Source organism: Onychostoma macrolepis, chromosome 23, assembly GCF_012432095.1.
Source record: "Onychostoma macrolepis isolate SWU-2019 chromosome 23, ASM1243209v1, whole genome shotgun sequence".
Lineage (NCBI taxonomy): Eukaryota > Metazoa > Chordata > Actinopteri > Cypriniformes > Cyprinidae > Onychostoma > Onychostoma macrolepis.
In genome coordinates this window covers 3,416,629-3,444,628 of record NC_081177.1, presented here as the reverse complement: position 1 = coordinate 3,444,628, position 28,000 = coordinate 3,416,629, and the positions used below count along the sequence as shown (strand labels likewise).

Below are 28,000 nucleotides of genomic sequence, written 5' to 3'. Positions count from 1 at the left end.
CACATCTCTCCAGGTTTTATTTTCAAATAATGTCCTCTCCTCACAAGCTTGGCTTTATGTCAGAGGATACGTCTTGTCTCTTCGTTGAATTGCACCAATGGCCGAGAGGAGAGGAGTGGAGCAGAGCTGTATGTTTGAAGTGGTGATGGTAATTCAGTCAAACATGTAAGTCCGCAGTGCCAGCGCTTGCTGGTCTGATGACATATTGAGCGGCTACATTTCTGGAATTCTGTGAAATGGGATCTTCAGTCATCCAGGAAGAAGTAGTTTCCACTCTTCTTTTGTTCCACATCCTTGAAGGCGAAAGCAGAAAACAGTTTTTTAATAAACAAAGCTACTGGCCACACTTTTATACAACATCAAGACCATCAAGTCAGCAGCCTATTTAGATAAAATTTTTGGAATTCACAGAAGCATGAAACCCTATTATGAGGCCCAAAAATGCTGTGTAGCTAGGAAGCTTAAGTTTTGAGATGGTTGCAATCCAAACACTGAATTTTTTTTACATTAAACTGAATCGAGCTGAATAATTTGTAAAATTAATATGGTGAAGCTGCTTTTAAACAATCTGTAATATCAATTCAGTTTAAAAGGGAATTAATTTTGGGTTAAATGCAGAGTAGTTATAGTTAGCTAAAACTAAAACCATAAGAAATTGATATAAAAGATAAAACAAACTTTAAACTTTATTTCAGCTAGTTGCCAATGCAAAATGTTCATTTAGTTTAAGTTGAAGTAAGCCAAGTAAAACTGATATAAATTAATAAAAACTATATTTACATAAACAATACAAAAGCCAAAAACACAACAAATTACTAAAACACTAAGGTCTGGTTTCACAGATAGGGCTTAGACTAAACCAGGATTAGGCCATAGTACAATTAGGATATTTAAATTATTTTTATAAACGTGCCTTAGTAAAAAAACATTACTTTTGTGCATTTTGAGACAAAATAAAGGCACTAATATAGTTTAAGATCAGTCAGAGCAAGTTTCTTTCAGTTGAAACAGCTCAGACTTAGATTTTAGTCTGGGATTAGGCTTAAGCCTCGTCTGTGAAACCGGAGGTAAATCACAAAAAAATTGAAATAAAAACAGACAACATAAAAATAAAACTAGTTCAAAATTATCGTAATAATACTTAAATAACACTGAATAAATCATATCCGAAGAAAATTATCTGCCAAATTAATTTGTAAAGAGTTGTTTCCATTTGAATGTTTACCTTAATGGAATTGAGTTTGTTAATTCTTGGTCTGAAGTTGTTTGGGTCTCTTCTGAACGTTATCTCCAGCTGCGCTAAAAACTTGTTCATGCCAGCCAGCAGGTTCTGTGGACTGATGAGAAACATCTCAGCATTAACATTCGTTTCATAATCACCAACATGTTCATAGAGTTATGATTGAATATTTGAAACATTGAAAATTTATTTTCTATACATTTTTCATTTGTACATTGGAGGAAACTTTTGCAAGGCAACTACCAATTACAGACACATAATCAGAGCAAATGAAGTACGTACGCATTGGCGTTAGTGTTTCTGGATGGAATTCCGTCGAAGACGATGACTCGGTCCGCCAGATAAGTGGCCATGATGAAGTCGTGCTCCACCACAAATGCCGTCTTCTTGGCATGAAGGATGAATCTGCACGGCAAATAAAGGAAGGAGTCTGTGAAATAAGCACTGAGTGCATCAAACCGATGAAAACAGCCATGAAAGTGTTGTAGATGTTACCGTTTGATGACCCTGGCAGCCATCAGACGCTGCTCAGAGTCCAGGTACGCTGACGGCTCGTCGATTAGATACACGTCCGCAGGCTTTCCTAAACACAGAGCCAATGCCACACGCTGCAGCTCACCACCAGACAGATTCTGGACCTGCAGAGACACAATCAGTGTGTTTGAACAAGCATGCATGAATCTATCAAACTGTGTAATGTACTTAAGTGATGTTATTATTGACAAAAACTATATAAAAGAAAAAACAAAAAATGTCAAATGAGAAAAAGTTAAAAGTTCTAAAATTAGAAGAAAAAAAAATTGTTAAATAGAAATATTAAATAGAAAAATTACAAAAATGACAAGAAAACAAAATTACTAAAAGAAAATAAAGAATGAAAATAAAAAAACTAATTCAAAATATTGATAAATACTATAATAGTTTATAAGGTTTTGAAGTTCTAAAATGACAAAAAAAAAAAAAATCTAAAGCTAAATACTAAGACTGAAAAAAAAAAAAAAAAAAAAAAACAACAAAACTACTAAAATTGAAAATATAAGAATAAAAGCAAATTCAAAATATTGATAAATGCTATAATAGTACTAAGGGTGTTGAAAATTAGAAAAACTGAAATATTAAAAAACCTATTAAATGACCAAAACAATTACTAAAACTTCACATTAAATTAAAGACTGAAAATATGCACATTTCCAAAATATTAAATTCTACAACTGTTTCAAAGGTGTAATACTATAAAAAAAAGTTAAATAATAATAGCATTAAATTTCAAATAAAGCTGAAATAAAATATTAAAGATTTAAATTTATTTACAAATGTTGCCTCGTCAGCTAACTGAAAGTTATAATTGAAATTCCAAAATTATTATAACTGAAGTAATAAATTAAAGTGAAATATGTGTACACACACACACACACACACGTTTGTTTTAGTGGTTTACGGGGACTCTCCATAGGCGTAATGGTTTTTATACTGTACTTACTGTATGTGCTATTGCCCTACACCAACCCTACACCTAAACCTACCCCTTACAGGAGACTGTCTGCATTTTTAGATTAAAAAAAAATAGTGCTAAATATAGTGCTAAAGTCTCGATTGTGTGTGTGAGATGCGGGAGCTGATGGCGGCGCGCGGTGGATATTGTGGATGAGTTCTTCTGTGTCATCACGTTCTACAGCTTCAGAACTCTCACACTTAGTAACACATACAGCTGTGTCCTCGCCACAATGCAATTGTGAAAAGAGACCCCTCTCGAACAGTGTCGCGTTCCGAACGTTATTTGAATAACACTGGTATTGCGGTTTTTTACTAATTCATATCATAAGAAAAATAAACTCCGGTATTCGGTATGAACCGGTATACCGCCCAGCACTAAAAAAAACAAACAAAAAAAAACACCATTTAGTATGTTTTTTTAAGCCTTTTGTTTTACGGGGACATAGGCAGTGTCCTCATAAACCACCTTCAAATTGTAATACCTCTGTCATACCCATGTCATTATACAAATTTTGTCCCCGTAAACCACAAAAACCAGTACACACACACACACACACACACACACAGCTGCTTGAAAGTTTGTGAACCCTTTAGAATTTTTCTGCATAAATATGACCCAAAACATCATCAGATTTTCATACAAAACTATGTGAATCTTTGCTTTCAGTATCTGGTGTGACCCACTTTTGCAGCAGTAACTGAAGGTAAAGTTTCTTGTAAATGCTGATCAGTCCTGCACAATAACATGTAGGAGTTTTAGCCCATTCCTTAGTGCATAACTTCTCATTTAAACCAATAAGTTCTATTTTGGTTTCATCCATCCATTAAACCTTTCTCCAATAGTCCTCTGGCTTGTCCACATGATCTTTAGCAAGCAATTTTCTTTTTGGAGAATAGTGGCTTTCTTCCTGCAGCTCTGTCATGCACACCATGGTTGCTCAGTGTTCTCCTGATGGTGGGCTCATGAACATTAACATTAGCCAATGTGAGAAAAGCCTTTAGTTGCTTAGAAGTTACCCTGGGAACTTCTGCAACCTCGCAGACTGTTACGCGTTCTGCTTTGGAGTGATCTTTGTTGGTCGACCGCTTCTCGGGAAGGTAACAGTGGTCTTGAATTTCCTCCATTTGTACACAATCTGTCTGACTGTGGATTTGTGGAGTCCAAACTCTTTAGAGATGGTTTTGTAACCTTTTCTAGCCCTATGAGCAACATCAATTCTTTTTCCGAGGTCCTCAGTAATCTCCTTTGTTCGTGACATGATTCACTTCCTCAAACATGATCAGACTTTGATAGATTTCTGTTCTTTGAATAAAACAGGTCACGTACTGACATTTGATAGTCATTGCACCGACAGACTCTAATTTCACCTTTAAATTACCTGCTAATCCAAGAGATTCACATACTTTTGCCACTCACAGATATGCAATATTGGACCATTTTCCTAAATAAATGACAAAAAAATGTTTTCGTCTCATTTGTTTGATTGGGTTCATTTTGTCTACTTTCAGAACTTGTGCGAAAATCTGATTATGTTTTGGGTCATATTTATGCAGAAATATAGAAAATTCTAAAGGGTTCACAAACTTTCCAGCAGCAGTGTATATATACACACACATATATCAAGTTCAAGCTGTAAAATTACTAAAACTGAAATAAATAAATAAAATATAATAAAGCTAAATATTAAAAAAAATTGGGGATTTTTTTTGCAAATTCAGAACAATTCAATCAATGAAATTCAATTAATTTCCTTATTTTAACGTAAAGGCTTTTCCTAAATGCATCTTGGCTAAGACAAACTCCTTAAGACTGTCATACCAAGCAACTTGAAAGTAAACACATTAAATACATGTAGGGCTGCAACTAACGATTATTTTAATAATCGATTAATCTGTCGATTATTTTTTCGATTAATCGATGAATCGGATTTTTTTTTAAAAAGCATTCATTTCCAACCCTTTATTCAAAAACAGAACTAAAATCTTTAGAAAGTGCACAAACATGTTGCTCCTTGAACATCCCTGAGCTGTTATAATAATAATAAAATAAAATAAAAATGGACTAACACAAAAAACATACACATGTATGCTTTACATCTGCCAAATATATAGACTTGCAAAAAATTAAATAATTTAACAACACTGCGTCGTTAGCGTTGGTATTGTATCAGACACTTGCACTTAACATTATATGAAAATCAAGCTCAAATGGAGTTAATAATGTTTTTGACCAGAGAATGACGGAGATGGAGTGTTTTGTCTGTCGTTAGAACGGCTGTTATGCAGTGCATAAGTGCATTAAGTGCATTATGCTTTCATCAACTTTACAGGTTATATAACTTTGATTGTAGCTATATGGGCGCTTAGTTTTTCTTGTTGTTTAATACACTTGGCCAAAATCTCAAATTAAGCGCTTATGCACATAATGTACAGGATATTTAAAACGATATAGACAGCAAATAACTAATTCTTCTCCACTCTTCAAACACACAAAACATTATCCTTTACTGACATAGTGTTTGAGTAAAGAAAACGCTGTACTATTCAAACACCAATTATTTATTCACCCTTGCATTGCGAAAAAGCAGAGATCTCATCTTCTCCAGGCTGTGCGCGCGTCAATCTGAATGGAGGCGGGTGAAGTTACGAGGTCTCGCTGAGAGCTCGATGAGCCAATGGCGTTCACAGTTTTACTGACAAGTTATTTTAATGCTTATCATTGGTTTACTATTTTTAAAACTCTCTGATTTAAAATAATAAAACGAATTATAAGCGACTCAAGTTTGGATAATTTTTCACAGCACCTGACTGGGCTACGGTATGGCAACTGCCATACTCTGCCATCATAAACGCCGCCCCTGCTCCCACACCTTGGATGACTTGGGTCGCACGGATTTCTCTGCCTCCGCCATGTATCTTTCCTCTACCTCCGCTCGTTTTTTTTTTTTTTTTTTTTTACTTTTGTTTTTATTTATGAGGCGCCAAACTCTGCTAGCATCCGTGCGCGAGAGAGACCGAGTGTGTTCACTCCGCTCCGCGCTCAACTAAAGTTTTTTTTTTTTTTTAAATAATCAAAGCGTCTCGCGTCGCGCGACACAACGAATCGATTATGAAATTCGTTGCCAACGCTTTTAGTAATCGATTTTTATCGATTTAATCGATTCGTTGTTGCAGCCCTAAATACATGTACGTACTGCCTACTTGGAATATTACATTGCAATGTGGTGATAAACATTTAAGAGCTAAACGTGATGCATCAAGGAAACGAGCGACTCATTACGCTCCTAAATAGTAAACAACACTAGAATAAGACTGGTGTACTCACGTCCTGGTCGATGATGCTTTCGATCTGCATGGGCTTCATAACATCAGTGACGAACTGAGGGTGTGTGTACGCGTCTCTGATCTTATCGTGCAGCAGGGCTCGAACGCTGCCCTGAAAACACACACACCGAACATCATGATTCCTGCAGACTGATGTATAACATATGCATCAACGCTCACTAACAGCGCTCAAACTCACTTTAAATTTGGGGCTGATCTTCTGTGGTTTGTAGCTCACGTTCAGGATGGGCACCTCACCTGAGAAACACAACACACACTCCGTTACCACACAGAAAAGTGTATGTGTCTGCCTGTAAAAATCAATAAACCTGTTTGTGTGTAGATTTGCTATCCTTGTGAGATAAATGTCTTAAAATGTCCCAAACCGTATTTTGACTTCTCAAAAGAGAAATAAATCATAAATGAACTAAATGTCTTTGCAACTATTATTAGTAGTAATTTTTCTTTGCATTAATAATAGATTAAAGAAAGAAAATTGATGCCATGCCAGCTTATTAGACTATTTTCATTGTGGTAACCATATTTGAGTTATTAAAATTTAAAACACTTACAAATTTAAAACAAGACAAAAATCTTTTTAAAAATTGTAAAAAATCTTTAAGACCTTTTTTTTTTTTTTAAATTGTAAACCTTTTGGTAATTTTGTAAGGTGCTTTCCTCAATCCTAGATTAATTTATACAAGTTATTTTATTTCTATTTCGCTTTTATTGTTTCAGTTTTAGTATTTATTTTTAAATGGGTATTTTATCTACAATTAGACTTAAGACTTAAAATAATTATAATAATTATTGTTTTGGAAATTAATAATAATGAAAAATCTTTTTAATACCATGCCAAATTCTTTGGCTATTTTCATTGTGAATACCATAATTGAGTTATTCAAATTTTAAACAGAAACTAATATAAATATTCAAGAACCATTTTTCTTACATTCTTGAACTAATTTTGTATTAATTTGATTGAAAATGTATTCAGGGAAATCAAAATAAAAATTGTAACAATTTTGTCAGAAAAGAATATTACAATCCAACAAAATAGGATTAGATTTTGAATTTTCAAAAATGTCAAATTTTTGTAATTAAAATGAATAATTTGCTGGAATGTTAACTATTGGACTGGTGTGTGCTGATTTTTACCTCCTCCGTCTGGTTTGAGGCCTCCTGCGAGCATTCTGATGAATGTGGTTTTCCCAGTTCCTGAAAGAGGAAAACTCGTTTAGTGGACGATAAATCAAATCACAATCACCAGCGCTTCCTTTAACAGGGAGCAGCGTCTCCCTCGTCTCACCGTTCTCTCCCAGCATGACCATGATCTCAGAGTCGGTGAACTCTCCTTCTGTGATGGTGAGCATGAACTCGCCCATGCACTTCTTCATATTGGGGTACTGATAGCGGCACATTTTCTTCACTTCCTCCTCAGCGGCAGTCTCCGCCACTTTAAACACCAGAGACGTCTCCCTGAAGCGCAGGTTCTCTGTCGGCACGTAGCCGTCCAGGAAAATATTGATTCCTGAAGGAAATAAGAGAATGTCATCATAAAAGCATAACATTTCTGAGCAGACCCAGCTCCAGAATCAAATCACTGAGGGTGCTTCTTAAATTAGTGAGGGTTCTCCAAATAATATATATATATATATATATATATATAGTCAGTGTTTCCCATACATTGACTTATTTGTGGCGGACCACCACAATATCAAAACTGACCACCACAAATAGATTTTGTTGAATAAACATGAGCACTGCACGTTTAAAAATCAAAATCCGGCGAGGGTGCTTTTATATCACTTTATTTCAGAAGGAAGCCGACTGTCTTCAGAAAATGTCATTTTCATTTTATCGTGCATGTAATGCCTGATAAAGCAGAGCGCTGCTTTGTGTACAGCATTACATACAAACACTGTCGCTCAAAAGTTTGGGATCAGTAAGGTTTTTTAAAGAAGTTTCTACTGCTCATCAAGGCTGTATCTATTTGATCAAAAATACAGCAAAAAAACTGTTATTTTGTGAAATATTGCAATTTAAAATAACAGTTTTCTATTTTAATATACTTTAAAATATAATTTATTTCTGTGATGCAGCGCTGAATTTTCAGCATCATTACTCCAGTCTTCAGTGTCACATGATCCTTCAGAAATCATTCAATATGCTGATTTATAATCAATGTAATCAATATATAATCTATATATACATATATAAAAATATATATAAAAGTGGTGTCTGTTGCTATGGTGCAAAGAGCGCTCCGTTAATAATCACTAAAAAGCTGTCACTCATCTTAGTTCATCGCGAGCTCACAAAGATACGTTATTATCATTAATAAAGTTCTCTACGCTGCACAACGAATCTCTTATTTATATCACGTCAACACTTTGTTATGATGAGATGATTCGTGCTGAACACAATACCTGAACAAAAACTGAGTGGATTCTAACTTAAACGCCTCTGATTCAAGAAATCAACATATGTCTGTGATTGGCTACACTGCTCAATGCTGCAAAAACATGGTGGAATAGAAATCAATCTCCAGAGCGCAAACCATAACGCACTGGATAGTTTGCCAAATCTGCAATAAAATGCCATTAATACAGCTTTTACTGAGACTTGGCACCCTCTAGCACCCCTGTAGAACCGGGCCTGTTTCTGAGCATCACATGCAGGTTTTGGAGAGGGCTGTACCTTCTCGGACGCTGAAGGGCATGGTCACCACACCGTAAGCGCTGGGAACGCCGTACAGACAGCAGATGAAGTCTGACAGGTAATCCAACACACTCAAGTCGTGCTCCACCACAATGATGTACCTGCACAGAGGAATATGAGGTGTAAGGAGTAGTGAGGAGGAGTAACTAGCGACTCTAAGAGAGTATCAGAGGAGCTTCAGACCTGTCTGGAGAGATGAGGGAACGGATGGTGATGGCAGCTCTCAGCCTCTGTCTCACATCAAGATAACTGGACGGCTCGTCGAACATGAAACTACAGAGAACAATGGCATTGCTATCAGTGCTGTTGTTAACTAACTATTGACCAGTATTCATTCATTGAGTTAAAGCTAAAATAATAAACACCAATATTTGATGAAAAACTTGCAATGAAAAATAGAAATGCTGACATAAGTTTAAAAATAAAGCTAAATAAATATATTTTTTAAAACTAACAAAAATGACAAACGCACATGAAATTTGAATAAACATTTAAAAAACCAAAATGCCGTTTTGGCGCCGTTTAATGTGGAGTGACAGATCGTTGTAGCGCCTCAACTCACGTTCAACAGACGTGGCAGCGCGAGGCGCACGTGAACCAATCATCTCCTCCACATTAATACCAGTTTCAGCACAAAGTAATCATGACTAAACATCCGAAGGTAAGTTAAAAGAAAGAGTACAACTTTATAATCCGTATCGGTCTCATGTAATTTCTCAGTGTTTCAGCCACGCAAAGACGTCAATATAACGGCTTGTAAACAATGTCACGTAACGTCACATTTACCTCAGAAAAACATATACGGTGACCATAAACTCATTGGTCAGATAGAAACTCTAGAGAGGGGCATTTTGCTAAATATATGCACCATATAACATATTCATTATAAATTTTACTGTTCTTCAATGTTTCATTTATGTCTGAATAAATCCATCAAGTTTTTATGACAGCCACCATTATGTTTACATTTATAAAATAAAAAACAACAAAAAAAACGAATTGAAGTAGAAATATTATGTAATTGTAACTATCATTTTAAAAACTGTGTCTAATTTTAACAAATCAGTCAATTTTAATCTTCAATATTATAGCAATGTATATTTTACAGCATTATCTGAGAGATTTTTTCCTTGAAAAAATTTGGCATGTACTGTCCCTGATATTTATCCAAAACAATCGATATTGAATCGAATCGGTAATCGAATCGAAAACTTGTGAATGAGAATCGAATCGTGAAATTTGTGTCAAAACCCAGCCCTAATAATTATTGCTGAATTAAAGTATGGTATATTGTGCTATTGATATTGGTGAATTGAAGGAAATGGTGTAACTTGATTTTTAATCCTTTTTCATATGATATTACTTTCATGTGATATTACGGATTCTGAGAAATGGTTGAACCCGTGTGTATAAATTCTTACGTAATGAAGTAGTCAGTAGCCAGAAGTTAAGTTTGGGCCACAAAAGCGTGCATGCACAGTAACATTTGTTTATGTTGTTGCTGTTGAAACCATCTATATAAATAACCCTGAAAGCTACAGGGCTTCATCATTACACAAGTACAGATACTGAAAGACTCACATATCAGCTCTCTGAATGCAGACGACTGCGCAGGCGAATCTCTGCAGCTCTCCTCCTGACAGATCCTCAACATTACGGTCACGCAAGTGCAACAGATCTGACCAATCAGAGCACAGAACAATCAGTCACAAGGCACAAAAAAAAACTAACTACGCTATTTAATCACATTTCTAAATATATACACCATCCTGCACAAAAAGAAACACGTGTACTTACCCAGCTGTTCACACACCAGCTCCTCTGTCTTGGTGTCGTCCTTCCTGCTCAGGATGGCGCCTACTGACCCCTGCAGGACAAACAGAGAATTACAACACAACCAAACCAAGCAAATAGGACTTCAAATTTCCATCAGCTGCCGTTCATACTGACCTTAACGGTTTTGGGGATCTGATCGACATACTGCGGCTTTACGATGGCCTTCAGGTCGTCTTCCAGGATCTTGGTGAAGTAGTTCTGCAGCTCGGAGCCACGGAAATATGCAAGGATCTCCTGCCAGTCAGGAGGCACCTGGAAAAACACGCATTAATTAATGTATTATATATTTATTTATTCACTTTTTAATGCCATGCCAGCCATTTTCTTTTTTTCATTAACAGACAAAAATACAATAATACAAAAGGTTAAATCACATTAAAGGTACAATAATCAAAACAAAACAATAATAATAATAAATATTTCTAAAAAAAATAAAAAGCAAAAAAATAAATAAATAAAAATAGAAAAATACAATGAAAATAAAATATATAAATTCTCAGCCTATCATGAACCTCTTGACCCAGCTATTTGCCCCTCTACTTGCCCATTCAATCTCATGCAGTATAAGTAAACCAGTTATTCAGTAAAAAGGAAAACTTATTCAAATACAAATTTTCCCTTACATATAATCTCTTGTAAACTAGTTGGAAGATGTTCCATAACAGGCCCCCACATCTCTTCAGACATGGCACTGTCTCACCTAATCACTGCAGTTAGTCTCTCCATAGGCAATATTCTGAAGATCTCTCGATACCAAAAGGAAAGTGATGGGGGTCTAGAGTGAATCCACTCAATAAGGATGCATTTTCTAGCAAGTAGCTGGAGCTTATTGCAGAGTAGAAACCGGTTAGTGGTTAAAGCAATGTCTTTTGCTGGCAAGCCAAGTAAAAAAACAACAAAAAACAGGGTCCTTAGTAAAGTTTATTTTAAAAATATCCCCCATCTTCCATGCCAACCCATCCCAAAACTTTGTGATGACTGGATAATGCCAAAAACAATGCATAAAAATCAAGGCTATTTTCATGGTGATCTCAGAATAATTCGAAAACGAGCTAATATGAAAACTAGAAATTAGATTTGAAGTGTGTGTTTGTGCGGATGAGAGAAACTCACATCGAATCTCCCCAGGTTTGGTTTCTGTTTTCCCGCCAGGATTTTGAGGGCAGTGGATTTCCCGATACCGTTAGTACCCACGAGCCCCAGCACCTCACCTGGACGAGGGATGGGCAACCTGACAAACACGAACACTCAGATTAAATGCACAGCCTACTGAAGCATAACTAATGTACTGATGACTCAGATGACTTAGATCGCACCTGTGCAGTTTGAAGGAATTGGCACAGTATCTGTGTGTGGTTTCCTTCTCCAGGTTGCTTGGCAGGTTCACGATTGACAGAGCACCAAATGGGCATTTCTTAATGAAAGAGAATTATTAAAATTAGATTAAATGTATGATAAACTATGAATTTTGGGTTATGGAAATGATTAAGTCAGTTTAGAGAACCGTTTTAAAAAAATTAATTGCATGCCACATTTGATCCATAAGGCTTTTATGACTCATAGAGTCTGATATAGTGAGAATATGGAGGAAAAACAGCTCAGTTTTATTCAGAGGCCCAAACTGAGCAGAAATATGCAATTTGGTGCAGATACTGATTTTTATATGTCAAAAAGGAAGATAAAATTGATGCTTATAATGTAAATTAGTGAGATTATAACAGTAGAGCAGATACTGACATAAAATTATCTAAATATCAGTGGTCACTCTATATCTCCAATAATATACCTTAGTAAAATAAGATTGAAATGATTCAAACATAATGCAATGCTATACTGATTGAGGGATGAAGAAATAAAAGCTCCTCAGAAGATGCGAGATGTTTTGGAGGCTTGTGAAGATCATTCCTCCGCTGAGGAACAGTGAAAGTAAAGCTTCTGGAAATAAACGCTCCTCAAAAGATCCTGATGATCAGATTTGAGACGCACTGATTTTTCTAAAAAAAACGAATGATGGAGAATCAAGTAAAGCTGAGCTGCTTCAGTCCAGTAAGAGTTCATCTGGAAATATGACTGTAGTTATTCTGACATTTACTTTATAAAAATCAGTCAGGATTTCACAGCAAAGAGCTGAAGCTGGACATTTGTACAATTACACTAAAATAGCTTTGACTGGATAAAAAAAAACTATCAATCAGACGACGGAAGGCATGGAGTAGATTGTGTGCATTTTGTTTTTTGTGCAAAGTTTTGATCAAGTTGATAATTTAGACCTTAAAAATGTGTGCATCATATATGATACAGTATAGTGTTAAATTACTAGCTTTTCAAGGAAAAAGTGCCACTGATTGAAGACTGAGAGAAATACAATGTCTATCATTGCATTTTGCGGTCAAATCTTTAGTGTACTACAGTAGAAGTTACAAGTGCAGTTTGTGCAAAACAAACATTTGCATTTTTATTTTTGTTGAATACATCCATGAACATAAACATGCACTGAACAGTCAGAATAAGAACGAAGGGTCGTTCAGTTACCTTGATACAGATTCCACATCCAATGCAGAGAGACTCTGAGATCCAGACGATTTTACTCTGAGGTGTGACCTCGATACACAGCTTACCTGAGAAAACACATGAAAACACATGAATGACACCCAAATCATGCACCGAAACTGATATCAGGTGAATTCAGCGGGCGATCCTTACCCATGCGCACCACCGGACAGCTCTTCTTGCACTCTTGACGACATTTCTTGGGCTTGCACTTGTCGTGGTTCACGATAGCAATTCTGGTGTTCTTGTCGGCCATTTGGCTGGTTTGATGTCACACAGCGGTGACGCAGATCTACAGGAACAGAGGAGGTCTAGGCCTCACTAGAATAAGAGGGAGATAAAGATTAAAACAAGCTAATAATTAGGATTGCATGACATACTCAAAGCAAATGTACAAACTGCAATATGCATATCACAACTGCTTGCATTAACTGAATAATTTTAATAGTTTTAACAGATTAAGTTAAGCAAATGGATTTTAATACATTTGAAAAGTCAGATTTAAGTCATGCATGAAGGTTATATCATTACGTTTTTAATTTCATTTAAATATTAATTTAAACTAAGTTTACACATTTAAAGCATTATTGTATAGCATTAACAAGTTGCATACTTCTTCAATATCATGCAGCCCGAGTAATCATGAGAAATAAAGATTAACTGCAAAACACTTCTCAAGCTAATAATCAGACTTGCATGATATAATTAAATTATCTACATAAAGGAAAAGGTACAAATTTCAATGATTTAGTGCACGAAAAAAAAAAGAAAGAAACATGCTGGTTATCATTTTCTGCATTTAAACACAGTTAAAGCATTATTGTATCACATTTTGCATTATTTAACAAGTCACTGCATGTCACATTTTTCTTCAGTATAATACAGTGCTACTAACAATACAATACAGAGCAATCAAATCTCAAAAAGGGTGGACTTTTTTTACTTGAGCCAGTAAGAAACCACCTAGCAACCACTCAGAACAACCTAGCAACACGCACAACGTCCATTAAAATCAGGTTATCACTGGTTAACACATGTACTCATTCAAACCATCAGATATAATGGAAACCAGCGGTTATCTGAACAAGTCTGGAGAGCAAAACCATCTCAAAACCTGGTCGGGTTGGTGGTTTCCTGAGTCAGAGTCAGTCAGACAGCTCACCATCTGGATGAATGAGGTTGCTGAGTTGCCATATTTGACAGTGCAGCACTGGCATCACGTGACAGCTCGTTTAAACACGCACACACTGCACTGTCATGATACTGAACGCATATATTAGTCATTTAATTACCAAATAGTCATTTATCAAATGCTTTCAAGTAATGTGACTCATTGTGCACTTTACAGTCCTGCTGGAGTATCCCGAGTTTTACTGTCTTAAGCATGCACTCAATAAATAGTAATAGTCCACAAACCTTTAAATGAGATTCGAACCTGCAACCTTTCAATTGCCAGACGACATTATTAATCAGTAAACCACAGATTCCAAACCAATTGGATCAGACCACTCCCAAATAGATAACCATTGTTTTTACATTGTAAACGAATATTACATTCAGAGTTCGGTTTAAAACAGTTATAAATCATTTTAGATTGAAAGATTTAATCATCTCGAACACGTGGAACCTGTGCGCGCACTTCGTGACTCAAACGCGCGCGCTCGTGGGAATAACGATGACGCAAGAATTTACCTCAGAGATTTTCCCTTTTAATTCACTCCAAAACCAAAACATTATTTCACTCGATCCTTCTAAAACAAATGCTTAGTTATAAAACAAATCGTTTAGAATGACGTTCATTTGATTTTAGTGCAAACCAGGGGCATTTAAATGGAAACAGAAAAGGCCTCGCGCGTAGGGCGACGATGCGCTTTTTGTTTGTCAAAATACCTATCAGCGTCTGTTTAATTATTATAAAACACCAATAAAACACCACTTACCTCCCGCTGATGGGAACAGCGCAGTATAACGCGTTAATAAGCGGAGAATGTCTTCTTTCTGTGTGAAGAGACGAACAGCGCGTGTTGCTCCGGCGCGCACGAGACAGCACCGGTAGCAAAGATGGCGCCAGAACGCGTGACGCAAAAGGGACGCGACGCGATCGATAGTCTGACGTATTCAGAGCGCGCCGATGCCGGGCAAATGCGAACAGCGTTGGGGTGTTTACTGTCATATTTACCCTTTTTGAGAAAATGATCCTAAATTTATGTTAGTTGTGGAAACAGAAGTGAGGAGACTGTTGTGCGAGTGTTTTTCAGTGCCGGTGAGTGACTGCGGTTTTGTTTTGCTATAAAGATAAAAGGTAACGTTCGCTGTATTTGATTAAAGTACCTTGTGCTATTGTAAAATTAAATCTTCTAGTCCTTTTTACATTTGAAAATGTGTTTATTACGTATTAAGTAGTTAGGTATATTTGTCATGGCACTGTGATATATGTGTATAAATAAGCCATACAGTTGAATTTTCTTAACCATGTTCTTTAAAAAATACCACACTTCTGAAAAACTATAGAGAGAGACTCCAAGCATCCAAACAATATTTTTCCCGTACATTAGAATGTGTGCTGCCTGTTTCATTAAATTCTGAGTAAAATATAATAACTATATAATTATAATGACTAATTTTTACCATGATTTGCAGAAGACACTCACTAAAATGTTATTCAGTTTAACAATAGTTAAAAATTTTGTCAGGTATATTTAAGAATCATTAGATAACATTAAAAAAGACTTCATTTAAGGATCACATTGCAGCCCCAAGAACTAATTAACTGGCACCATCCTTCAAACCACTAGGTTTTCCTCATTTGTCAGTGATAGGTTTTAAACATTTTAAATTGAAAAAATTGTAAGTATTTTTTGTATTTTTACATACATATATCTGTTATGCTGAATGATGAAGGAAGATTATTACACTCTTATTTTAACATTTTATTTTCACATTTGCAAATATGTTATTATTATCTTCTCATTTGCAATATATGCAAAAGCCTCTAAGTGCCATCTGAAATTTTCTTCTAAAATGAGCATTTTTCTCAGGCTCCTGTGTTTATGTTCAGTTATTTCTCTTTAATAGCAATGAAAAGAACCTAATCGTTGCCATTAAAGTGAAATCACTGAACCTACACATAGGAGCCTGATAAAAATGTTCATTTTAGAAAAAAAAAATCAGACGACACTCTTCATATATATATATGTGTGTGTGTAAAATTACATTTGTAAAATTCAAGAATACCATAGGTTTAGTGTTTTGTTTTCATGCGAAAACTCCACATTTATGTAAAATGTTTCTGTAAACCAGTTGCATAATTTCAGCGTCTTTTATACTGCCTTCTGTCTGTCTTCATTTCCACTCCTCAGTAACCATGGCGACGGCCACTAAAACCCCCCCAGGTGCAGATCCCAAGCAGCTGGAGCGCACAGGTACCGTCCGAGAGATCGGATCGCAAGCCGTGTGGTCGCTGTCCTCGTGCAAGCCAGGTGTGTTTCTCATTTATTTGATCATTGCACACCTGATTAATGCATCTTTTGTGTTCCTCTGTTTATTTATTTATTCATCCGTTCTGTTTCTGTGCGAAGGGTTTGGAGTCGACCAGTTGAGGGATGATAATCTGGAGACGTACTGGCAGTCCGATGGCTCTCAGCCACATCTAGTGAACATTCAGTTCAGGTAGAGACACCATTAGACACATATGACCTGATTGACCCAATGCACTGGTAAATCAAGGTATTGGTCAGGGGTCGACTAATCTGACAGTATTTAGACATTTTGATACTGTTGTTTACAGCTAATAAATATGTGTGATTGGCTGGTTAGTAGTAGGCCTCCTTCAGTCGTTCTCGACTAGATGCGCTCTGTTGTGACGTCGTGTCGACGCCTCTGGAACAGCACCAGCTATGGCTAATAAAGCCGATGCGGGAGAGACAGACTCTGCCACTGTGGATGCATGTATGTTTAATTGTGGCGGTGTCATCTGGGACTCTCTTTGCTCTCTTGTTTCTCTTTTCCTCTGCTACGGTCTGGATCTGTTCTTCCCCCAACCTAAGCTGTATCTGAAGGACACTGCGCCACCTGTTGCTTTCAGCTGCAGCGTCTTCCCAGTTCTCTGAATTGATGTTCAGAGCTTTCATATCACGCTTGCAGACATCTTTATAACGCAGCTGGGGGCGGCCAACAGATCTCTTGCCAGAGGCTAATTCGCTATACAGCATGTCCTTTGGGATACGACAATGCAGGCGTTATACACTGCCATTTTGGTAGAAGTTGACAGCCTACTATTCCCCCAGATACGAGTGGTGAGTCGGCCTAGGCTTGTTGCAGTCTTGCCGATACACTTGTTTATCTCGGCGTCAAGAGACTGATTGCCGCTGATGGTGGACCCAAGATATGTAAAGTGGTGGACAACATCAAGTACGTGGTTGTCAATGGTAATGACAGGAGGAGTATCCACGTCTTGACTTAGCACTTTTGTCTTTTGCAGTCTAATGGTCAGTTCAGAGTCATCACATGCTTGGGAAAATCTGTCCATGAGGCGCTGAAGTTGTTGTTCAGAGTGTGAGATGATAGCAGCATCATCAGCAAAGAGCAGATCTCTAATGACCTTAGTCTTTGCTTTCAGTCTTGCAAGGTTGAAAAGGCACCCATCTGATCTGGTGTGTAATTACACCCCTTCGATAGCAGTCCCAAAACCATGTTTTAGGAGCATGGAAAAATAGATGCCAAACAGGGTAGGAGCAAGGACGCAGCCTTGCTTCACACCGCTGGTCAACATGAATGTTTTTTAGATCAGTTAAAAAATATATATGTTTTATAAAAAAAATATATAAATTCATATATCTATACACATATTATTAACTTAATTTAAATTTAAAGTCCTAGAAAAGTGGGAAATTATTATAAGCTCAATGGAAAAAATCATGTAGGTTTTTAAAAAATATATTTATAGTTTTTATAGTACACTAAAATATTTAACTAAAGTTGTTTCATGACTTTTCACAAACTGTATATGTTGTATTTGAATCAGAGAATGTTTCCTCTCTGTTGTGTCCTGTTAGGAGAAAAACAACGGTGAAAATGCTGTGTATTTATGCCGATTATAAATCGGATGAGAGCTACACTCCCAGCAAGATCTCGGTCAGAGTGGGAAACAACTTCCACAACCTGCAGGAGATCCGGGTAAGAGACACAGTCATAACCTATAAACTAAAATACTTGATTGTGATTGGTCATTTGTGGCATTTCATGGTCCATTATTTTTATTTATTTATTTTTTTAATAAAATATTTTATATATTTTAATATCTAGAACCATAAAAATTTTTTAAATAAAATGAACATTAACTGAAATAAAATAAAAACTTTTCTCATTTAATTTAGTTTAAATTGTACTAAAATAATTGAAATAAAATTATTAAAAATTATAGACATAAAAAAAACTAATAGAAACTGAAATTAACAATTTGTTTGCAAATAATTAAAAATTAACTTCTTATTCTATGTGTGTATGTGTGTGTAAATACATATATATATGCATACTAATTGAAACTAATTTAATGTAAACTATTTCAATAAAATATATTAATAAAAAAAAAAAGTATATAAGCTATAATAGTATCTCAATGATGCTACAATAACACTATGGTATCTTTCTTCTTGCATAGATTGCATAATTCATAGCCCAAATTAATATTCCATGTCCATTTATTGATTTATTTGGTAAGACGTCATATAATAAGCAGAATAATATGCATTTTCACAAAATAAATCCTTTCATTGTGACCTGAGGGTTGTTTGTGTGTGTGAGCGCAGCAGTTGGAGATGGTGGAGCCGAGTGGTTGGATTCACATCCCTCTGTTGGACCTGGTGAACAATCCCATCAGGACCTTCATGATCCAGATCGCCGTGTTGGCCAACCACCAGAACGGACGGGACACGCACATGCGGCAGATCAAAGTCTACACGCCCGTGGAGGAGAGCTCCATCGGCAAATTCCCACGATGCACCACTGTAGACTTCATGATGTACCGTACCATCAGGTGACCCGAGCTTCTGCTCAAATGGATGGACTGAGGTGCCTTCTCGTAAGACTGTTCTAGAATTAAATGGTTTCAGATGTTTTAAAATGTGTTTTGTAAAGAGAACAGTTCAAAGTTTATGTAAATGCAAATCTACAGGAAATAAATGTTTTTTTGAAATGAAGAAATCCTGTCCTGTATCTCTTGATGCTGTATTACAATGGCAAGCGGATTGATCGCTAAATTGCACGCTGTTCTATGCAACTTTGTGGAAACATGGACAGGTTTTTATCAGTCCCAGGTTGCTACAAAGAGCCCTTTTGAGGAATGACAAGTTTATGAGCTTAATGCCATACAGACATAAATATTCTTATTTAAACATCCAAATATATTCACTCCAGTAAGGAATAAAGATATGCTTTTATTATCATTATTATAACATATTTGGGTTAAAAGTGTAGGATTTATATACAATGTCAAGTCTTGCATTTAGCGCTTGTAGTTCACATTTAAACATTCAAAATTTTAGTTTGACAATTATTAGCGTGTAAATATCAACTAGCATATTTAGATGATCCATCAGGTAAGAATACGGATCTGAATTTATTATCCTTATTATCTATAAGGACTATAGATCTCCTTTTATTATGATGATTAATTGAATAACATTTTTGGGTTCAAAGTGTAAGATTTATAATGTGAGACCTAGTGTTTGTAGTTCACATTTAAACATTCAAACAAATCTATTAGGTAAAGACTAGAGATCTAGTTGTGTTATCATTATTAATAAAATAATATTTGGGGTTAAAAGTGTAAAATATATAACACAAGACGTACTTGTAGTTCATCTAAATGTTCAAATTTAGGATTTTTAATATAAGACTTAGTGCTTGTAGTTCGCATTTAAATGTTCAAAAAATCTATCAGGTAATGAATAGAGATCTAGTTTTATTATTATGATTATTAATGAAATAACATTTGTGGGTTAAAAGTGTAGTATTTTTTATACTGTACGATATGGCAATTCTTGCATTTAGTACTTGTAGTTGACATTTAATTGTTCAGGCATGCATTCAAAAGTTTAGTTTGAGACACTTAATAGCACGTAAATATTGACAAGCATATTTAGATAATCTGTCAAGTAAGGAATTAGAGATCTGCTTTTATTATCATTATTAATGAATTAACTTTTTCAGTTAAAAGTGTAGGATTTATAATATAAGACGTAGTGCTTGTAGTTCACATTTAAACATTCCAACAAATCTACTAGGTTAGGAATAGAGATCTAGTTTTATGATCATTATTAATGGAATAACATTTTTGGGTTAAATGTTTATAATTTATTATGTACCATATGGTACTTGTAGTTCCCATTTGAACATTCAAACATGCATGCAAAAATTTAGTTTGAGACACTTATTAGCATGTAATTATCGACAAGCATATTTAGACAAGTTATCAGATAGGAAATAGTGGTCTGTTTTCATTATCATTATTAACATGTTACGATTGTCTAGGGCCAGCCATAACGTAAATGAAATGTGCGCTCACTCACAAAATAGAATCAAACAAAGAGTAGATTTATTAACAAATTTATAATGAAAAATAGTAACAAAGGGGACAAATTCAGGGGTGGACAAGGCCGAAATAACAAACAAAAATAACTAACCTCTAAATTCCCTAACCAAAATAAAACACACACAAAAAAAGAAAAATATACAACACACCATCCCTAACTCCCTTAACTCAAAACAATATATATAAAAGAAATGGTGCCACACTCCCCACTTCCCTTAAACTAAATATTTACAAATTACAATTAAAAGTCAACTGGAACAAGAGCAAACATGATGAATAACATTTTTGATTAAAAGTGTAGGATTTATAATGCACTTCTTGCATTTAGTACTTGTAGTTCACATTTAAACATTTCAGACATGCATTCAAAATTATAGTTAGACAAGCGCAACAAAATTCAGCTTTGCTTGAGAGTTATGTCTGTAATCAGTTTGTTTTACACCCAAGTGGATGCTGCACACTGGTGGTGGTTTGAGGAGAGACACCCAACACATGATTTTTTGTATTGTTTTATTGCCCCTAAACCCTACCAAAAAAATAAATAAACAAATGTAATTGACCGCTTTACTGGTGAGTCAATCAGTGTTTTGTGTAAGTGCAAACTTTATGCTCAAACTTCGACAAAAAGGTCAGATCAATACACACTTGTCCACCAGGGGTTGCTATTTAGCAAAAATGATCTGAGCTTTTGCAAAACAATCCATGTAAATGAAGCATGGGTCAAATTAGCTAAATGTCTCCTTTCTCTGGATTAGTGGATTCATTTTAAATCTAATCATCAAAAAATATAGAAACAACCTGCTGCCTATTTGTTGCAACCCCCAATAACTTAAACATGCATTCAAAAGTTTACTTTGAGACACTTTGTTGCACAAAAATATCAACAAACATATTTACACAATCCCTCAGGTATGGAAAGGAAATCTGTTTTAATCATCACTATTTATGTAATAACACTTTTGGCTGAAATGTATAGTATTTATAATCTAATATGATGTCACATCTTGCATTTCGTGCTTCACTTGAACTTCCTCTGAACGGTTAGAAAAGGTGCATGTTTGCATGTGTGTCTCTGTGCTGCTGGCATCCTGTTCTGGCCTCGCTGTGGTTTGCATAATTCAAAGGCGATGATGATGAAGTGTCAGAGAACAGAAAACTCAGTTTAGGTGGAGCCGGACTGTTGCTATCAACCAAAGTAGAACGGATTGAAAGATGCGCACTTACTGTATACTAATACACATTTTTGGTGAGTTGCTTTACTTTTTCTTTTTTTCACCAGATGTTGCATATGGGTTTTTTTTGGAGTAGCATATGAGCATGGCTTGTGTGAGCTTATTTAATAATATTTAACATTATTTATCCTGTCTGAAATTTTAAATCTGAAAAAAAAAAAAAAAAAAAAAAGCATCTATTAAAACATTAAATCTGTTAAATATAAAAATACAACACAATTTATTATTTTTTTCGTTTGTTGTATTTATTGGCTTTGAATATTCAAAAATGTAAAAATATCTTCCTATCCACTCCGCCACTGTCTTTTCCCATAGATCTCTTTAATATCAGTTGTTTTCCCTTTGATTTCGATGGGATTAAATAAAGCAAATGCTTCTTAGAAGTTCTTCTTGAGAAAAACATCACGTCTCTTCTATATCTCGACAATGTGCTCACATTTGCAATCTGGAGGCAGTATGAATTCAGTATGAAAGATTTCTAATCAAATTCTATTAAATGTTCTATACATTTGTCTGTCATTTGTGTCTGTTTTTATTTCCCCTAGTTGTTGACGAGTCATAAATGTAGATGCTGAATATCTTAAATCATGCTAGGAAATCATACTCTTTTATTTTCAGCTACTCTTCTCTTGTGTGATTATGGGATGCTCTCCACGCCATCACCGTCTCCTTCGGAGATGTCCACCACTGCGATATCAGACACATCAGGCCCTAACACTACTGAGACGACACAAGAATTAACAAGACATGTGAATGACTCAAGCTTGTTAGAGTCTGGTTTAAGGAATGATTCATTTAACCCTCATACAACTGAGAGCAGTGCAAACCATACTGGCATTAGCACTGAAAGCAACACTGGAGTGATCTCTACGACTACACGTATACAACCAAAGGAAGATCCTAAACAAGAAGGTTAGAGGATTTTTAATGATCTGTTAGGTTAGCAGGGTCTGAGCACTAAACCAGCTCACTGGCAGACTAGATAATGGTTCAAAGTGAGAAATCATAGTTTAAGTGCATTACAGTGCATACAATATTTTCCCATTTTGAAAAGGTCCTTTTATTGACGCTTCAAAAATTAGTCACGTTGAACATATGGGAAGCAACTGCTGTCTTCAATGATTAAGATTTTTTTTGTGTGTGTTTTTGAAATAAGTCTCTTCTGCCCACCAGGGCTGCATTTATTTGATCAAAAATACAGTAAAAACAGTAATATTATGAAATATCATTACAATTTCAAATAACTGTTTTCTAAGTGAATATCTGTTAAACTGTAATTGATTGCTGTGATCAAATCAGAATTTTCAGCTTATTACTCCAGTCTTCAGTGTCACATGATCTTCAGAAATCATTTTAATATACTGATTTGCTGCTCAAGAAACATTTCTGATTATTATCAATGTTAATAACAGTTGAATCATCCAGTTTAGCAGTTGAAAACTGCTTCTTTTTTCTTTTCTTTTTTTGTAGAAATCAGGACTCTTTGATGGATAAAAAGAACAGCTTTTATTTGAAATAAAAATCTTTCATAAAATTATAAATGTCTTTACTGTAGCTTTTGATCAATTTAATGCATCCGTGCTGAATAAAAGTTTTAATTCCAACCTTTTAATGTGTCACAGTTTCCACAAAAATGTTAAAACATTGATAATACTCAGAAATGTTTCTTGAGCAGCAAATCAGTATATTAGAATGATTTCTGAAGGATCATGTGACACTGAAGACTGGAGTAATATGCTGAAAATTCAGCTTTGCATCACAGGAATAAATTCATTTACCAAACATTCACTTAGAAAACAGCTATTTTACATTGTAATAATATTTCACAATATTACTGTATTTTTTGATCAAATAAATGCAGCCTTGATGAGAATAAGAGACTTCTTTCAAAAAGTCAAACAGTAAAACTTCTTAATTATTCCAAACGTTTGACCACACTGTAAAAAAAGAAAAGAAAGTTGAGCCAACTTAAAATTTTAAGGCAACCAGCTTCAGCAGATTTTTGAGTTTTCTCAACTTGTCGTTTTAAGTTTATACAACAAAAACAAAAATCTGCTGAAGCTGGTGAAGCTTTTTTTTTAAGTTCGCTCAACTTGTTTTTTTTTTTTACAGTGCAGTAGTGTGCATATCAGTGATGTTCTGCACTGTAAAAAAAAAAAGAAAAGTTGAGCGAACTTAAAAACATTTTTACCAGCTTCAGCAGATTTTTGAGTTTTCTCAACTTGTTTTTTTTTTTTACAGTGTGTTTTGAAATTTGTGGTAAAGTCTAAAATCCTATTTTTATATATATTTAAAAAAAAAACATTTTTACCAGCTTCAGCAGATTTTTGAGTTTTCTCAACTTGTTTTTTTTTTTTACAGTGCAGTAGTGTGCATATCAGTGATGTTCTGCACTGTAAAAAAAAAAAGAAAAGTTGAGCGAACTTAAAAAAACATTTTTTACCAGCTTCAGCAGATTTTTGAGTTTTCTCAACTTGTTTTTGTTGTATAAACTTAAAACAACAAGTTGAGAAAACTTGTTTGCCTTAAAATGCCTTAAAGTTTGCCTTAAAATTTTAAGTTGGCTTAACTTTTTTTTTTTACAGTGTGTTTTGAAATTTGTGGTAAAGTCTAAAATCCTATTTTTTATATATATTTAAAAAAAAAAAATTTTTATACAAGTGTACATATACTTCATGTATAGTTAGTGTATAAATATACATAAAGAAACCTTAAGAGAAAATGTATCATTTTAAATGCATAGTAACTGAAACACAAGATGTTTCTGAAAATGTCGGCGCTGACAGTGTGGGGTGTGTGAAGGGATGCTTTCAGAGCAGCTCTGTGATCTAGGCGGTTAAAGTGTGAGTGGGTGCGAGATTCGGCGTGTTTCTTGCTTTCTGAATGCAGACTTACCACAGCAGCAAAATCTCTCTCTCTGTTCTATTTAAATGCACTGCGTGTCTAATTACACCAGCGTGTTTGTAAACTCACACCAAAGCTCTTGTTTTTTAAATGATTTCTTCTTAATTGCATGCTCTCAAAAGCAGATGTTTGTTATTATTATTATTATTATTATGTTTGTTTCTCAGTGTATCTGAATTCATTCTTCTTGGGTGTTTGTTGGTTTGTTGTAATGTGATCGTTGCTCTGTTTCAGATTCATCATCAAATATAGGAGGTGAGTTTGACTCTTTATGGAAGATGAGAAACATCCTTTCTTCCTGCCTTACCAGGCTTCATTTATTTGATAAATACATTAAATTTTTTTTTTTTTTTTTTTAAACAGCAGCATTTATTTGAACTGGAATAGTTTCTGTAAAATTATAAATTTCTTCACTGTAACTTTTGATCAACCTATTAATTTATTTATTATTAACCTATTAAACCAATTAATTAACCTATTCATTCCCATTATAAACTGAGAACCACAACAACAGATATCTGTGTGTTTTTGGCAGCTATCATCATTTTGATCATCATCCTGATCCTGATTGCTCTTCTGCTTGGCATTTTGTATTGTCTGAGAAAGAAAGGACGGGTAAGATTTGATACGTTATTTCATTTTGTACATTTTGGATCTGTTTCGACATGCCTTGCCATGCTGTCTTCTGGCTACATACACAACTCTCTTTTAAGGTAGTTAGTTAAATCTCATAAGAATGAACTTCTTGCCATTGGTAGGGAAATTGAGTAAATTTACTTCATTTTAAAATGATTTTTATTGATATTGAATCAATTAAGTCACATTCATCAAAGAGGGTCTCACTGTCATTTACTGGCATTTTGAATTTTTACAATTTTTAATTAAATCCCGTATTGCATTTTATTCAATAAGAATGTTAATAAATAAATAAAATGTAACAAATAGAGTTTATTTTAATATTATTTATTATTATTTTTATAATTGATTCACTAATCCACTCCCATTAAATAAATGGAAAATAATAAAATAAAAATGTTAATAAATAAATTTAACTAATAGAAAATGTAACTAATTTTTATTTTTTCATTTATTTACCCACCTACTTTTCACATGCTTTAAATACTCTTTAGGTGATATTAATTATTATTATTATTATTATTGAATTTCTTAAATCACTTACATCAAAAAGAGTCACATGTTTATTTCTTGCAGTTTTGAATTTGTACATTTTTTATTGAATCCTGTATCGCACTTTATAAAATAAAAAATGTAAATAAATTACGAGATGAAATAACATTTAACATACTTGCATATATTTTTTGGGGGGGAATTTTGCATACATTCTCTCTCTCGCACACACTTAGTCTAATGTGGTCTACTGTATTCTAATTGCATAATTCTTTTGCATTCTGATTGTAGAGTTACTCATTTGATCTGACTCGTGCCGACATAGTTGCTAATGATTATGCTGACACCCCGCTCAGGAGCGACCAACAAGGCATAAGCTATGAACAAACTAACAAAGGCAAGTGTGAATGCAAAATTAGTTACACACCTGGATATGAACTGTGTGCTGTCTTGATTTAACTGTGTGCAGTCTGGTCAGAAACCTGTAAGTTTTGGTTAAACTCTCTTTATGTCTTTCTGCTCAGATCGGCCTGTGTGTTTGGACTATGTACAAGAGGACAAGTCAGAGGAGAAGACTAATCCGATAGCAAATGGGTCTACAGGAGAGAAAACTGAACAAACACCCACCAGTGAAAATGGTAAAGCATTTTTACGTTGTTTTGGCAGCATTGCATCTGTTATTTCAAGCAAGCTCTCAAATAGGCTTATCATTTAAAGCCTTCTCTTGATGGTTGCTTGAATGAGTTGTAAAAGTTTAATCTTCCCGTCTATTATCTTAAAGATGAGCAGAATGTTCCAGAAGAGAACAGTTTCTCTTCAAACTCGAGCTTGGCTACACCTGGCTACATGAAGAAAGTGGATTTTAACCTAGACCTGGATCTGCTTGGAGGTGAATCTGACTTAAACGATTCGATCGACGATGAAGCCACCGATACGGCGCAAAATGAAAACAACAATAATGTCAGTAACGCTGGTGAGTACAACCAAAAACTATCATTGACCAACATGCCTGTAGAATGATTTTTGGCCTATTTTATGTTGAAACAATTTACAAAAATTAGGTCTATGCATGGGTAATATTGTACGTTTACTGTGTCATTATGTTTTTATGTATTACAGTGCGAGGAACAGCAGAAGAGATCTTCACTGAAATCAGTCTAGATGAGCCAAAGTAACATGCATAGTGTGTGTTTCCAATGCAACAGTCAAGATCTCGGGTGTTTGGTACCTAGATTCAAACTATATCTGTTCAAGATGCCTTGATACGGACTATATAAGCGCAAAAGCATCCTTTTGCCATTCTCACTTCAGGTTCTGTTTCATCTACCTTTAAAGTTGATTGTATACTGTACATAAAAAAAAGAACATTGAATCATTAGTTGAAGTTTATGTAAAAATTGTTAGTATACAAATGCTGTATAAAATAATTTGTGGCTATAATAAACATTCACTGTAGAATGCACTGTAATGCAATGCATGTGTGTGTGTGTGTGTGTTTGACTGATGCCTGAAGCTTCTTTATTAACAGGCATTTGAGAGTTTCATTATATCCCTTTAAACATTTGTTCAACTGAAGGTGATGGGCACAATGGGGAAAGACACAGAGAAAGAGCTTAAATACTCCTGGTCTCCACCAGAAGATGTATCTTCACTGGCCAAGTAGTGCTTCATTTGCTGTATACAGTATATCCACCATGCTTTGCTTCTGTTTGCCACATACTGGAAGTCTGCCTTGCAGGTCAATAAATCTCAAACTTAATGCTGAATCCGTTGCGCAGGTTAATCATAAGGTTGTTGTGCCTCTGGAGCCTCAAAACCAAGCTCATTTGCCTGGAGATTGGTGCCACTTTAGTGTTCTTGACCAAGAACCACTGGCTCAATAGTTTGGTGCCGAAACACCAAATAAATTTTCTTGTTCATTGCAGAAAGGCAAAGTGGAATATGCGCATTTTGTATTGCTGGAACAGGTCAGGTTAGGTT

The 28,000-nt window shown here is 35.0% G+C and overlaps 3 protein-coding genes across 3 annotated transcripts; 2 read left to right on the top strand and 1 right to left on the bottom strand.

The window, feature by feature from the left end:
• Positions 1-2: 2 nt before the first annotated feature.
• Positions 3-15,246, bottom strand: abce1 (ATP-binding cassette, sub-family E (OABP), member 1). Its single transcript, XM_058763107.1, has 18 exons — positions 15,106-15,246; positions 13,319-13,486; positions 13,148-13,233; positions 11,932-12,029; positions 11,729-11,846; positions 10,730-10,867; positions 10,577-10,646; positions 10,361-10,457; positions 8,963-9,052; positions 8,759-8,880; positions 7,368-7,589; positions 7,217-7,276; positions 6,258-6,316; positions 6,060-6,170; positions 1,736-1,878; positions 1,523-1,645; positions 1,226-1,337; positions 3-293 (listed from the first exon to the last, which is right to left on the bottom strand). Exons 2-18 carry the CDS (start codon positions 13,419-13,421, stop codon positions 246-248), a joined length of 1,800 nt encoding a protein of 599 aa, XP_058619090.1. The 5' UTR covers positions 13,422-13,486; positions 15,106-15,246; the 3' UTR covers positions 3-245.
• Positions 15,247-15,287: 41 nt separating this feature from the next.
• anapc10 (anaphase promoting complex subunit 10) lies at positions 15,288-19,336 on the top strand. Its single transcript, XM_058763109.1, has 5 exons — positions 15,288-15,428; positions 16,525-16,644; positions 16,744-16,834; positions 18,220-18,340; positions 18,973-19,336. Exons 2-5 carry the CDS (start codon positions 16,530-16,532, stop codon positions 19,201-19,203), a joined length of 558 nt encoding a protein of 185 aa, XP_058619092.1. The 5' UTR covers positions 15,288-15,428; positions 16,525-16,529; the 3' UTR covers positions 19,204-19,336.
• Positions 19,337-21,884: 2,548 nt separating this feature from the next.
• Positions 21,885-27,770, top strand: LOC131532339 (uncharacterized). The gene is made up of 8 exons (XM_058763887.1): positions 21,885-22,002; positions 22,607-22,900; positions 25,127-25,147; positions 25,428-25,507; positions 26,312-26,417; positions 26,545-26,658; positions 26,802-26,993; positions 27,140-27,770. Exons 1-8 carry the CDS (start codon positions 21,969-21,971, stop codon positions 27,193-27,195), a joined length of 897 nt encoding a protein of 298 aa, XP_058619870.1. The 5' UTR covers positions 21,885-21,968; the 3' UTR covers positions 27,196-27,770.
• The last annotated feature ends 230 nt before the right edge of the window (positions 27,771-28,000 follow it).